The 14,020-nt window shown below is 41.2% G+C and overlaps 1 protein-coding gene across 2 annotated transcripts in view; it reads left to right on the forward strand.

The window, feature by feature from the left end:
- The window catches only part of UPP2 (uridine phosphorylase 2), a 31,626-nt gene extending 18,816 nt beyond the window's left edge, over positions 1 to 12,810 (forward strand). For both annotated transcript variants that reach the window (XM_005573240.5, XM_005573239.5), the window contains 2 exons: positions 630 to 776; positions 11,577 to 12,810. In XM_005573240.5, the coding sequence (XP_005573297.3) occupies positions 630 to 776; positions 11,577 to 11,719 (290 nt within the window). In that variant the 3' untranslated portion in view covers positions 11,720 to 12,810. The remainder of the gene's footprint in view (positions 1 to 629; positions 777 to 11,576) is intronic.
- The last annotated feature ends 1,210 nt before the right edge of the window (positions 12,811 to 14,020 follow it).

Below are 14,020 nucleotides of genomic sequence, written 5' to 3' on the forward strand. Positions count from 1 at the left end.
TGACATCAGACTTTCCTTTTCTTGCTTCTGCCTGCACTGGAGGATACAGGTGAAATTCAGTGACGAATGAATATTGGGAGCAGCCTGGAAAGGAAAACATGATCACAAGGGGTGGCATGCAGCCTGAGAGGTGTGCGGAAAGGCGGAAGGCGGACAGTGTCGCAAAGGGCATAAGGAGAGGCGCAATGTGCAAACACTGTCCTGATCCTCAAGTAGCTTAGTGTCTGGAAGCCTCTTTTTCTCTCCCAGCACCCGTCCCTGGGCCATTCCCCAGTCATTGGAGCAACCTGAGATTCTCTTCAAAGGGCAGCTCTCACAGCAACCCGCCACTTCCTGATTTGCCTGGGCACAGTGCTGGCTACCATAGCCACTCAGCAGTGACTGACCCCAGAATTGAGGCCCTCGGCCATGGACGCTCCTTCCTACATATGAGACTCCTGAGCCAGGGACAGCCTCGTTCCATGGTCCTCTGGTAGGAAGAGTCACACAGCTCAGTTTATCCTACATGGGAAGCACACTGCAGAGTTAGAGACAGCCGCGGAGGGCTCCAGCCAACAGCCAGCCTCTTGTGACGCCACTGACAGTGGGGTGGGACATCAAGTCACTAAACGTTCTCCCCTCCCTTTCAGGCCAAGGCCGACTAGATGGAGCACTGTGCTCCTTTTCCAGAGAAAAAAAGTTAGATTACTTGAAGAGAGCATATAAAGCTGGCGTCAGGAATATTGAAATGGAATCTACAGTGTTTACAGCCATGTGTGGACTCTGTGGTCTAAAAGGTAAGCTTTTCATGAATGCTTAGGGTCAAATTCTCCTCCTTCATGCAGCTACTTTTACACTTCCGGAGAAGAAAAAGGGGTCCAGCTATATATTACCTTGGGCTGAATGCATGACTTGTAATTGTATATAATATACATTATCTCATAATATCTTGTGAGTGGCCAGGACATTATTCCTATTATGCAAATAAGGAAACTAAACCTCAAGGGTCAAAATCAAGTTGCCCAAGGTCAACAGCTAGTTGGTGACATGTTCAGACTCGACAGCAAGTTCGGTTTCCTTCATCCTGGTAGTGGCTGGTAGTTTCTATTACAACTGAATTTATCGAGACAAGATACAAAAAGAAATTCCTAAAATAGTCCATCAGTCATAATTTTAAATAGCACGGTCAGGGAAGGATGGGAGGAGAATGTGCCACATGGCTATCTGGGGGAAGAGCATTCTGATCAATGCAAATCCAAGGCCACAGGCAGGAGGAGCACTCAGGGAGAACTGGAGGAAGAGGGAAGAGATCAGGAGGGGAGAGGCAGTGGTGGAGAATGGTAGGAGAGAGGGAAGGTACACAGATTGTATAGGACACTGTGAGAACTCTGGGTGAAATGGAGAGCTTTGAATAAAGAGGTGGCTGGATCTGACCTGTGTGTTAACAGAATCACGGTGGCTGCTGAGCTGGGAAGACCCGAATGGGGTGAAGGGTGGAGCAGGGAGAAGAACGAGAGGGCGAATGCAGTAGTCTAGTGAGAGTTGATGGACAAAGTGATAGCAGCGGAGGTAGTGAGAAGTAGTCAGATTGTAGAAACATTTTGAAGACAAACCCAGCAACATTTGCTGATGACTTGATGTAAATTTGGGGAGAAAGGCAGGAGTTAAAAGCGACTCCCATGTTTATGGCCTAAACTACTGGAAGCGTGAGGTTGTATAACTGGGATAGAAAAAATTGGGGTGAAGATGTTGGGGTAGTAGACATCAAAATGGAGGCCAAGCAAGCAGGTGAATTTATGAATCTGGAGTTTAGGTGGGTCGTTTGGACTGGAGACATAAAATTCTAAGTTGAGAGCATATAGATGGCATTTAAAGCTATGCAATAGATAAGATAACGAACAATGAGTCTAGACACAGATGACAAGAGGTCCTTGCTTAAACATTAAAAGTTAAGGGAGATGGGAGAGACCAAGGAGGAGTGGCTCATGAAGTTGGCAATACACCAGGGAAGTGTCGCATCCTGATATGCAGAGAGGAAGGCTTCAAAGAAGTAAAGAAGTACAGCACAATAAAGCTTCATTTTTATCATAAGTGGAATTTGCCTTGCAATACTTGTCCTTATAGTCAACCAATTTTAATCTACACATTACAAAGAGAATATATGTGGTCATATTTCTAAGAATGCATTTTACAAAAAAGCTAAGGAGATTGATTGTCGAAGTACTATCCTTAACTACTTGCATCTGTCAGAATATATGCACATGTAAATTATTGGTAAAAATGTGGGAGGAACACACAATGCATTTTTGTACTTTTTTTTTTTTTTTTTTTTGGAGACAGAGTCTCCCTCTGTTGCTCAGGCTGAGTATAGTGGTGTGATCTCAGCTCACTGCAACCTTTGCCTCCTGGGTTCAAGCGATTCTCCTGCCTCAGCCTCCCGAATAGCTGGAATTACAAGCTTGTGCCACCATGCCCGGCTAACTTTTATATTTTTGGTAGAGATGGGGTTTCACCATGTTAGCCAGGCTGGTCTTGAAATCTTGATGTTAAGTGATCCACCTGCCTCGGCCTCCCAAAATACTGGGATTACAGGAGTGAGCTATCATGCCCAGCCCATCTTTGTACTCTTTTGAAGGTCATTGCTAATACCCTCTTTTAGAGAACAAGAACATCTGCTTTTCTCTCTACAAGTTAGTGACAGTGGGAAAGCAGCACCCCACACAGCCCGCAGGGACACCTGGATTCAGATGTTTCTGCTCTAGGAAATGCCTCCTCACGTTTATTTATTATATAAACAAGTGATCACTTGAGTCATGTCTCCACCTAATATGTAAGTGTAACATAATCTGTTAACCACTTTATTAATAGTTAAATATAAAATGCCGAGATATTAACATGTTGCCTTTGTGAAAACTGGGTGATGATCAGCAGTTCTTTCTTAAGAGGCACCAATTGGCAGCCAAGAAGAGTTCTAGGCTTGTGGACCTGGACTCTTGAGTCTTTCTTTCTCTCTTTAGGATGTTGCAGAAACCTAAGTGAAGTTATTCTAAGAGCCTTTCTGTCCTTGCTGCAAATCCTTGTGACCTTGGTCTCTCTGCTACCTGCAGGTTTCCCTCCTGGATACTTTCTTCTCTACGTTTCTGTAGTTACCGGCCCCCACTGCATTTTCTTTCTTATGCTGCTGCTGGACCTGCTGGTAGCTGATTTTCCCCTGCAAATAGCTCTCTCCCAGGCCACTGCTGCAGCCTTTCATGGAGTAGACCCCTTCTAGACTGCCAACATTCACACTAAAGGCTGCATCTGCAGCTCTGTAGTTCTTGGGAGTATTTCTATCCGAATGTCTTCATGGTGCCAGGGGCTCTTTATCTCCCTCAGATACTACTGTTTTAAAAGGTGGATTCCTGGTATGCTGCCCCTTGGAAGATCAGCCACCAAGTATAGAGACAAAAATCCCATACATAGGATGCTATCATATTCTCTTCTTTCATTACTACTTCATAACATCCTCTTCCTGTAACACTGAAACTTGGAAGCTGGCACCTTCTGATTTTAACCCATTTATAACATACTTTGTGTGAGCCAGAAAAGCTTGCTTGGGGAAGGGCTGAGAATGCATTAACGGACAGCTGCTGAAACAGAGAAAGTTAGAGAGGGCATCCAATGGTAAGCAATATGGAAAAAAAGATTTCACCTGGCACTAAGAGCCCAGGGTCCATAGGCATGTCTCTGCAACCCCCTCCCCGCCACTGTTAGTTATGGCCCACCCTATCCTGTTTCACCAGACAGCCCTCTGAGACCTCTTCTGTTCCTTTAGTACTACCAGATGACTGGATAACCAATCTGAATTCATACTAAGGTGATGGCTTATAAATAACAATTTTTTACAGAAACAAGGGTCTTCTAGAGAGCCATTGTACTAATTTAGATGAATTACTCAGAGTTTGGACCATTGCAGAAACAGATCTTTCTATATCTACTTAGCACAAGGAAGCCTTGGGTCCATGTGGATTACCACTTATTATCTTTGCAGTTAGTATTACACATCTCACCCTAAATCTCACCTCCTCAAAAAAGTCTTGCATGACTACCTATACTCACTCACTCACAATGGTGTCATTCTATTTCATTTATCTGCATCACATTTACCACTACCGACTATATTTCCAGTCTGTTTGTAAATTAACTTATATATTATTTCATGCATATTAATGTGTGAAGGCCTATATTGATTATTTCTGTCCATTAGAATATAAGTGCCATAAGAACAGGGACCTTGTTTGTCATTGCTGTATCCCCAGTACTTAGAATATTGCCTGCCATATGGACTTTCAATATTTACTGAATGAGTGAATGAATGAAAAAAAAAAGGGCCACTAGACTCTTTTTCACCATGGAAAATGGCCATTGCAAACTTTAACCTTCATTCCCCAGCCATATAAGTGGCTTAGAATTGTCTAAAAGACTTAGGAGTATCTCCTAACTGTCCACAAAAGAGGAAGCAAAGCCTTAAAGTCAAGCCTCCCTTTGCTCTAAGGTCTATACAAATATTTATTTTGCTAGATCTACAACCTCTGGGTTTTTCAATATTTGATAGGCGGACAAACTACCTGTAATAAGGCCACTGACACCCATAAGTCACTGCTGCTATCCTGATCTCATTATCTTAGAAAAGAGAGTTGGGAATCCAATGCTGTTTTAACAAAGATTCAAGTGAAGGGAAATAGTGGAATTCACTCAATTATTCCAAGGCTAAATTTTCAGCATAAGGTAAACCTGTACAATGGAAGCACTGTGTAATGCTCAAGAAATGCATTCTCCTGTCACTTTATAATATGCACATATCTGTGTCTCTCTTAAAGCAAAATCTACTTTAATTAAGCCCCAAACATTCTGGATAAAGATGATAATCCTCTTGTATTGTGAACTTGTGATAAGTATGTTTAACTTGCATTCATGTTTTAAAGACAGTGCTGCCTTTTGACACAGGCTTGCATGACAATATATGAAGCCTAATATTTGCCTAAGCTTAGGTTCTGCTTAAATCCTCTTCTATGTCTAGTTGTTTGCAGCACTCACAGTGGCTTTTCTTTAAAGCATTCAGTGTTATTTCCTTGGACAGACACTGGTAACTTAGGGAAATATTTAGTCTTTATAATATTATCTTAATACAGTTCAATGAGAGGGAGCAGAATCTTGACTTTAATTCCACGTTTATATTCTTCTGCTGTTCCCAACAATGAAGGATATTGGACTCCGAGAACTACATGAGGATCATTGATAAAGGTAAAAAGATACCACAAGGATTAAAGGTTGTAATCGGTTTGGAGCTAGAGTATTTCTTAACCCTAAAATGGAGATAAATCCAGATTTTGAAAAACCCTTAGGCCAGGGTACAAGGCAACCAATTGCAGTGCTCTTCACCTTTACAAGAAAAAAATAGACTGTAGCTCAGGAAGGTTAAATAACCTTCCCACCTTCTCAGAGCTGGGAAACAGGTGAGCTGGACTTTGAACCCAGCTCTGCTGACTCAGGCCCCTTTGCACCCTGCCTGCCATTTCTTGACAGCAGCCTCCCCGTGGAGACAACATGGTCATAGTCTCTGGACAGAAGAGCCAAAATGTGCACCACTAAAAGTCAATGCAGATTTTCCCATTTTAAGCGTCGTGAGCAGATAGTTGCACCACTGCTACAAGCAAACCCTAAGGACTGAGCACATACCAATTGACTTAGTGATGGGATCAAATAAAACGTTAAGCAGATACTTATTTACTAGTATGCAGAGCCCTTATTTTGCCAAGAAAATCAGTCACTGTAGCTGGAAAATCAGGTATAAATGGTATATAATTCACTTATTACTTTTAGAGGGACAAGATTTTAAAAAAAATGTTTCTTTTTGCTTTGTTTTCACATATTTTAATCAAAGTCAGTGTCTATAGCTTTGTTTCATTCATTTTAATTCCCCCCTCCTAGCCTCTATTCCACTCTTCGCTCCCCACTGGCAACAACTCACACATTAGAGATCACTTAGGGCCATTGATTCCACCCTGTCTGTGGCTGTCATTATCTGTGGCCCTCCTTTCCCCTGCTCTGGCCCCAGGGAGGCCATCTGGATTCCCCTGGTGAGCCTCCCACCCCCACCTCCAGTAAGTGCGCAAGGCTCCATCCTCTGCCTATCCTGCCACATCTCTGGTTAAGGGTCCCACATCTGGCAGAAGCCCCAGTCCTCGAGGTTACCTCTGGACCTGCTGGAGAAGACAGCAGTTTTTTGAACTAACCAAATCATGTGACGTAGGTAAGCTGAGGATGTAGACTTGCAAGAAGCCTCTGAGATCTAACCTGCTCCTTGCTCAGAGGATGAAATGAGGTCTAGAGAGTGTAATTGACCTGCCTGAGGAAACAGATAGACTGAAATAGAGATGAACTAGAATAGAGATCTCCTGTCTCCTGATCACCACTCTCTTCACTATTCCATAAGGTGCAAAAAAGTACTGTATTCATCTATTGAAAGATGACCTGTACTGCCTCTGTTTGAAAAAGCATTTGTGGCAGCTTTCAATGAAAGAGGAATGCATAATAATATAATTTAAACAGAAGTAAAAAAAAAATAGGAGGCATTTATTTAAGGGAATAGATAGGAAGGTATCCTTTTTTTATTTTTATTTTTTGAGACAAGGTCTCTCTCTGTAACTCAGGTTGGAGCACAGTGGTATGACCACAGCTCACGCAGCCTCCACCTCTTGGGCTAAAGCTATCTTCCCACCTCAGCCTGCAGAGTAGCTGGGACCACAGGTTCAAACCACCACTAATTTGTGTGGGGGGGGTGTGGGTTTGTTGTGGTGGTGGTGGTTGTTTTTGCAAAGTTGAAGTCTCACTTTGTTGCTAAGGCTGTCTTGAACTCCTAGGGTTCAATCAATTCTCATGCCTCAGTCTCCCAAAATGCTGGAATTGCAGGCATGAGCCACTGTGTCTGGCTAGAAGTTATCAGTATTAAAGAGGCCACCCAGGAGTACAATACTTAATTTAAACACTTAGATTGAGCTCCAAGTTTCCTGGAAACCAAGCTGTAAATGAAAACACTGCATTTGGGAGGCTGAGACGGGCGGATCACTAGGTCAGGAGATCGAGACCATCCTGGCTAACATGGTGAAACCCCTTCTCTACTAAAAATACAAAAAAAAATTAGCCGGGCGTGGTGGTGGGCGTCTGTAGTCCCAGCTACTCGGGAGGCTGAGGCAGGAGAATGGCGTGAACTCAGGAGGCAGAGCTTGCAGTGAGTCAAGATTGCGCCTCTGCACTCCAGCCTGGGCGACAGAGCAAGACTCCGTCTCAAAATTTAGCTACTAAACAAAAACATTTGCAGTTTGTCACAAAATCTTGATCCAAATGTTAAACTTAAATGAAATTATCAGCTATATTATAATGTGCAGTGTCTCTGATAGCACCTTTATAAAAGGTATGGGGCAATTCTTTATAGGTATAATGAATTGGTTCTAATTCAGCATTGTTTGGGCACCCAAAGAACTGGGGTCCAGGTATGTACATTTGTGGTAATGATGATTCAGAGATAGAGTTTCAAGTCTTTAAAGCAGTCATTTTCAAATATTAATGTACAAATAATTTAACTGGGAAGATTTTTTCATGCAGATTCACTGCCCTTTCCCAACCCCCCATCCCCAATTCTGATTTGGTATGTCTGAAATAAAGCCTAAGTATCTCTGATTCTGTTGCAAGAGACTAGTGGAGCACATTTTGAGAAACACCAATCTAGAAGAACAAATTGTTTCTATGTCTCTTACCGTTGACCAGCCCCTTTGAATATAAATTTTCCCCACCTTGTTTTTAATAAGTAGCCAACAGCCTGAGATTAATGTTTCAGCGGAGATACAGGAAGTGCAAAGGCTCTGGGTTGTTGATTAAAAAACATTTTCAGTGCTTTACATACCAGGCATATAGGGAGCAAAGGTAGTGTTTGCTTAATAAACTCAAACCCTTGAGGAGCAGTGGGGGAGGGTATGAACACAACCAGGAAGAGGTAGAAGAAAGGCCAGGCTGGGAACTCCAAAGCTAATCTTTTCTGCTTTGCCATTTTCCAAAGACCAGCCCTGTTTGGCTTCTACTGTGCACATGGGCATTTGTGCCCAGCCCTGCTATTTTTGCCCATTGTTCATGGGAAATCCTTGTTGGAAGTTCATTCTGAATCAGAGAGGTGGGGTTAAAGTGGTGATCCATAGCGGTGTATGGATTCCTAAGGATTCATGAGTGAATTTTCAGGGACCCTGGGACCCCTGAAGTTATACACAAATATTTTGTGTGTATAGGCAGAAGTGTATTTTTGTGCGAAAAGAGGTTCCAATTAAGACTTTCATCAGATTTTCAAAGGGGTCATAAATGTTCCCAAAGGGTTGACAATCACTGGGCAGTCCTAGTTCAGCTCAGGGTGCATCAAGCTCCATGTTCCGGTCTGTGTGTTCCCAGAACATTCTAGCCTCAGGTCAGCTCACTGACAATCTCCTTGGTGGCAGCTGGGTCACTAAGTATCTCTTCCTCCCCAGCAGCCAGCCTCCCTGCCTAATCTGAGGATTATGCTAGCAAAGCTGTCAGGCTTAATTTCAGCAAATTGTTTTGGGTAATTAGTCCCTTTTAATTGCTCATGGAAATAGTAATTTTAGGTGACAAGATTATTATATGCTGCTCGTTAGTGGATTCTCAAGGGTCAAGAAAACACCACTGAGATTGCTATAACCTGTTCTTTTCTATCTTTGGCATTCCCCTTGAAATCCAGAAAAGACATTTAGTAAAGTCGGTTCCCACTCTGTAAAAAGTATAGAGCACTGGTTTCCTTTTATCCTTCTGCCAAAGTGAAGGATTAGAGCAGGACTTTCAACTTTTCTGTGTGACTGCCAGCCCATGTTAGGCTTCACAGGTTTGCTGATCATTAACTTGAAAAGCTGTGGGAAGTTTCTAGCTCTTCCATTTGCTTGTTTACCTGTACAGCCAAGTTGCTTTACAACTGACTGAGTTTTGAATAAATAGGGTCCTAGGTGATGAAATATTTGACGCAGCTCAAGTTGAGTATTTTCATTGCTTTTCATGTCACTGAACAAGAGGGTCAGTCTGACCAATGGGTCAGTCTAACCGATAGGGCAGGATTGCCTAATGGTTCACCATGTGCTAGCTCAGGGGAGGAATGGATGGAAGGTAGAGAACTCTTCTCATCAGTTTAGGAAGCTAGGAGTTGATTGGCTCTGACTAGCTGTGTAATACTGGGTCATTTGGTTGATTTTTCTAAGCCCTCATTTAATCATCTGTCAAAAGGGGACAAAAATAATACCTAGCTCAAGGAACAGCTGTAAAGGATTAAGTGATATCATAAATGCTTGGCATGTAGCAATAACATATCAAACAAAAAAGATATACATGGATTGGAGAAATGTGGAGAAACACATGGAGAAAAGATTTCTAAACTGATACATCTGATAAAAGGTGATATAAAGAATATGCAAGGAACTCAATAGCAAGAAAACAAATTGAGAAATGGGCAAAGGATCTGAATAGTTTCTAAAAGAAGACATACAAAAGGCCAACAGATATATATAAAAACAAAAAACAAACAAAAAAAAACAACCGCTCAACCTCACTAGTCATCAGGGAAATGCAAATTGAAACCATGGTGAAGTGTCACTTCACACCTGCTAGAATGGCCATAATCAAAAAAGACGAAAGATTAAAAGTGTTGGCAGGATGTGGAGAAAAGAGAACCCTTGAATACTGTTGATGGGAATGTAAATTAGTACATCAATTATGAAAAACAGTATGATGGTTCTTCAAAAAACTAAGAATTCCCATATGAGCTAGCAATCCCACCTCTGAGTACATAGCTGAAGGAACTGGTATCAGTGTGCTGTAAGGAGACACCTGCTCTCCCATGTTTGTTGCAGCATTATTCGCAATAGCCAAGATACAGAATCAACCAAGTGTCCGTCAACAGATGAATAGATTTTTAAAATGTGGTATATATACATGATGGAATACTATTTCACCTTTAAAAAGAAGGAAACTCCCTCATTTGCAACAACATGGATGAATTTGGAGGTCATTTTGTTAAGTGAAATAAGCCAGGCACAGATAGACAAATACTATATGATTTTACTTAGATGTGGAATCTAGAAAAATCAAATTCATAGAAATAGAGAGTAGAATGGTGGTTACCAGAGTATAGGGGGATGGGGAATGGGGAGAAACTGGTCAAAGGGTGCAAAATTTCAGTTACAAGGAGGATTAAGCTTGAGAGCTCTATTGCATAGCATAGTGATGAGAGTTCGTAATAATGTATATTGAAAAATCTCTAAGAGAGTAGATTTTAATTGTTTTCACCACAAAAATGCAAGTATAAGAGATGATAGATATGTGAATTAGGTTAATTTAACCATTTCACAATGTACACATATATCGAATCATCACATTGTACCTCATAATTATATACAGTTACTATTTGTCATTTAAAAATAAAGATAGCATGTACTATTATAATTACAGTATACTACTTCTTCCCAAATCTAGATCTTATAAAGAAGTCTGAAGTAGCAGAGAGGTCAAAGAAATAAGCATTATCCTCATGCCCAACTCTCTCCATGCCTTCCAAGTTTGTTAATATAGACACATCTAATCAAATCACATATGCACCGAAATCCTTTTTAAAATGATGCAGTTTCAGATGGAGATTATCACACTGTTAGCAATTCAAAGTGGCTAACACTGATTTCGATGTGAGTAACCACATTCCTTGAAATCAAAGATTTGATGTGAAACTGACAATAAAGAATTCATATGGAACTCAATTTTTCTCGCTGATGAAACCAAAGACATTGCCCTTGTGACAACTTTTCAAAAATGAGAGTTTCAATTTTTAAAAAAGACTTTTGTTCTTTTTTCTCCAGTTTCTTATCATAAGATTTCATTCTCATTCTTTAGAAATCAAATGCTAATATATTTGCTCTTTCATGGTGCTGCTTCTTACATTTAAGCATTTCATATCATGTTTTTTTCCTCTCAAATTTCATGAGGACCAGTATTCACCTTTATTGGTATTTCCTGAGGTCAGCATTCTATATCTCTTCTGTATTTACTTTTCTCTTCAGCTAGGGCTGCAATGCAGCAGGCAAACTCAACCATTGCACCAAGGAGTAAAATGTCACCTTGGGAATAATGGCTAGTTCTCTAGTTATATCCTCCAGTAAGAAGACCCTCCTCTTAAGAAATGGAAATAGGATAGAAAACTGGAGATGGCATGTCTCAGATTGCAAAGCTTTCTGCTTTATCTTGAATATGATGCTTTCCTGAGCCTTAATTGTGGAGTCAATTGTGGAGGAAAAGAGGAAGGAGGAGTATTTGCAACAATTTCAGTTAACTCATTTAAATAAAGTGTTTGGTGAAAATATGAGTTATATTGAAGACCAGAAGTTTCAGTAAGTTGTGTCTACATTACAAAAAAGGAATACACAAAGCACATGTGCTATGGATGCTGGCGTGTTTGACTAATGCTTCTATAGAGAAGATGAACCCATTGATTCCAGCAGTTGTGCTAATTGTTCTTCTAGCTGCTGTGGTCTGTGTGACACTTCTCAAAAGACTTGACTGTGATCAGATCAACTTGCCTCATGATGTCCTTGTGGAGTACCAGCAACGGCCTCAGCTCCTAATCTCCAACTTCATCAGACGGCGGCTTGGACTTTGTGACTAGACGTCCTAACGGGGCAGCCCAACCCTCCCCTGCAAGTTGGTAGCTCAAGTTGTAACATGAAAGTCATATTTTATTTGTGGCATTTTTATATAGTTCTCATCCACATGCTAAAATCATAATGGAAAGACTTTATGAAATCCTTCTCTCTTAAAAAGGAATTTATTTTAAAAGAATTTAATACTCACACTAAATTAAATTCAAATTTCATTTTATAATAAGTTAACTAAATCTGTCTAATAATTAAAATTTTAAAACTCCTGGATTATGACATTTGGAGTTTCATATGCAGCATTAATTAAGCTAACATCAAAATAGACCAGCCATTTGCAGATACAGTTACCAGTCACTCTGTTTCTGAAACCAATCCAGAAATTCATGTTAGAACATTGTCAGGCACTTCTAGGTATTGGACAAGTGACAGAAACTGATTATCCACATTAAAAATATTTACAGAAAAAAGTGTCAATGAAATGTAGGTCTATATGGAAAAGTTATCATTAGGAAAATATGGCCATACTTCTTTTTTACCCCTACACAATTTCAGTGCACCACAGAATAGGATTCAAGATTTACATATGCCTGTTTGTGTTTTGTCTTGGAATATAACAACTCTGGATTACATTTTCCTTTCAACTGAAAACTCTCAGTAATGCAAAGAAAGGCCTTCCTTTTTCTTCAGAATCACAAGTGACTAAATTGCCTTCTAGACACTTTTTTCCTGTAAAAAATGTGTTTTGAGGAGGCTGTATTTTTTATTCCATTTCAATGTTAACCAAATAGGCTGAGAAATTCATAGCAATTGAATTAAGACTTGAGTTCCAGATGTTAAAGGAATCCTTTTGTGTGACTTGTCCAGACCGGCCTATTGCCCTACCCGTTTGATCCTCTGGGAGGCATGGTGCTCCTCCTGGCTGCACATGCTCTCTGTGAACTGATTGCATCTTGGGTTCTTCTCAATTTGACATACTTGGGAGTTGGAATGACTCGATGGGGGATGGTGGAGGATGACTGGCACACTTGTATAGTATGTAATGTGGTGTACATATATTTATATGGTTGCGGCTCAAATAAAGTTTAATTCCAACACAGTACAGATTATTTGGGTCCTGGAGCCATTGTCACATGTGAGCAAATGGAGGCTTGGAGCAGGAAAGAGGTCCTGGCTGTTGAGTCTGAACTGGCCTGCTCCTGTGTGGGCAACGGCTTTCTCTTTTAAGCAACAACAATAAACAAGAGGTGTTTATCGTCACTAATAAACAACCCACCAAGAGGTACATTGGTTTGTGAACTTCTTTTTGGCACTAGAGACACTTTAAGTGCTGTTTTTAGGGTATCCCAATAATTGACCATCAAATTCAAAGATCAGAGCTAAAGGCAAGCTAGAATAGTATCGCCATCGTTTTCTGATGGGATTTTTACTTTGTTTCATATTTTTTTACACCATGTAGTGGAAGCCACCTCAGAGAGCCTTCAGTTTGAACTTTTATCTGTCTGCTCCTGGACAATCCTTTTTTTTTACAGGAAGGAGGAGAGGCTATGAGAGGGAAAAGAATGAAATAATTACAGTTAATCTTCTCAACTCCTGTGAGGTGTGTGTGTGCACAGGTGTGCGCATGCGTGCATTTGTGTCTGTGTCTTCCTCACTGGTATTTCCTAGCTCAGTAAACCGTATCACTTGCACAAGCCAGAAACCCGGGAAATCCCTGTGATGATTCTTTCTCCTTAATTCTCACAGCCAGTCGATCACTAAGTCGTATTAATTGATCCTCCTAAATATTTCCCCAGTCTGTTCATTTCCTTCCATCTTTTTGGCACCCATCCTAGTCCAGGTCACCATGATCTCTCCTCCAGATCACTGAGGAAGCCTTGCTCCTGATCAGCCTGCCTCCATTCTTGAAGTTTGATTGGGTTATTTTCCTGCTTCAAGGCCTTCACATTGGTCCTAGAATGAAGACCAAAGCCCTCTGCACAGCTCAGGCATTCCCGGCTGGACCCAGCTTGGTAGCCCAGCTCACCTTGCCCACTTCTTCCCCTTGTGTCTGCCCTCCAGGCACATCATCCTTGGTTCTTTAGTCTTACCCAGGGCACAAATTCACAAAGGCACAGTCCCTTGGGAAGGACTGCCTACAGATCCATCTAATGGGAGTGCTTGGCTGTGGGGACAAGTGGGACTGAAATCCACCCTGTCCAGCTAGCTGTGTGACCTGGACAGGGTGAATCTCAGAACACCCTGAGCCACATCGACTGAGAGGGGCCTTTTCCCGATTTATACAATGGTGTTATATGGGATAATGGGAACTC

The sequence above is a fragment of the Macaca fascicularis genome, chromosome 12 (assembly GCF_037993035.2).
Source record: "Macaca fascicularis isolate 582-1 chromosome 12, T2T-MFA8v1.1".
NCBI classification, from domain to species: Eukaryota; Metazoa; Chordata; class Mammalia; order Primates; family Cercopithecidae; genus Macaca; species Macaca fascicularis.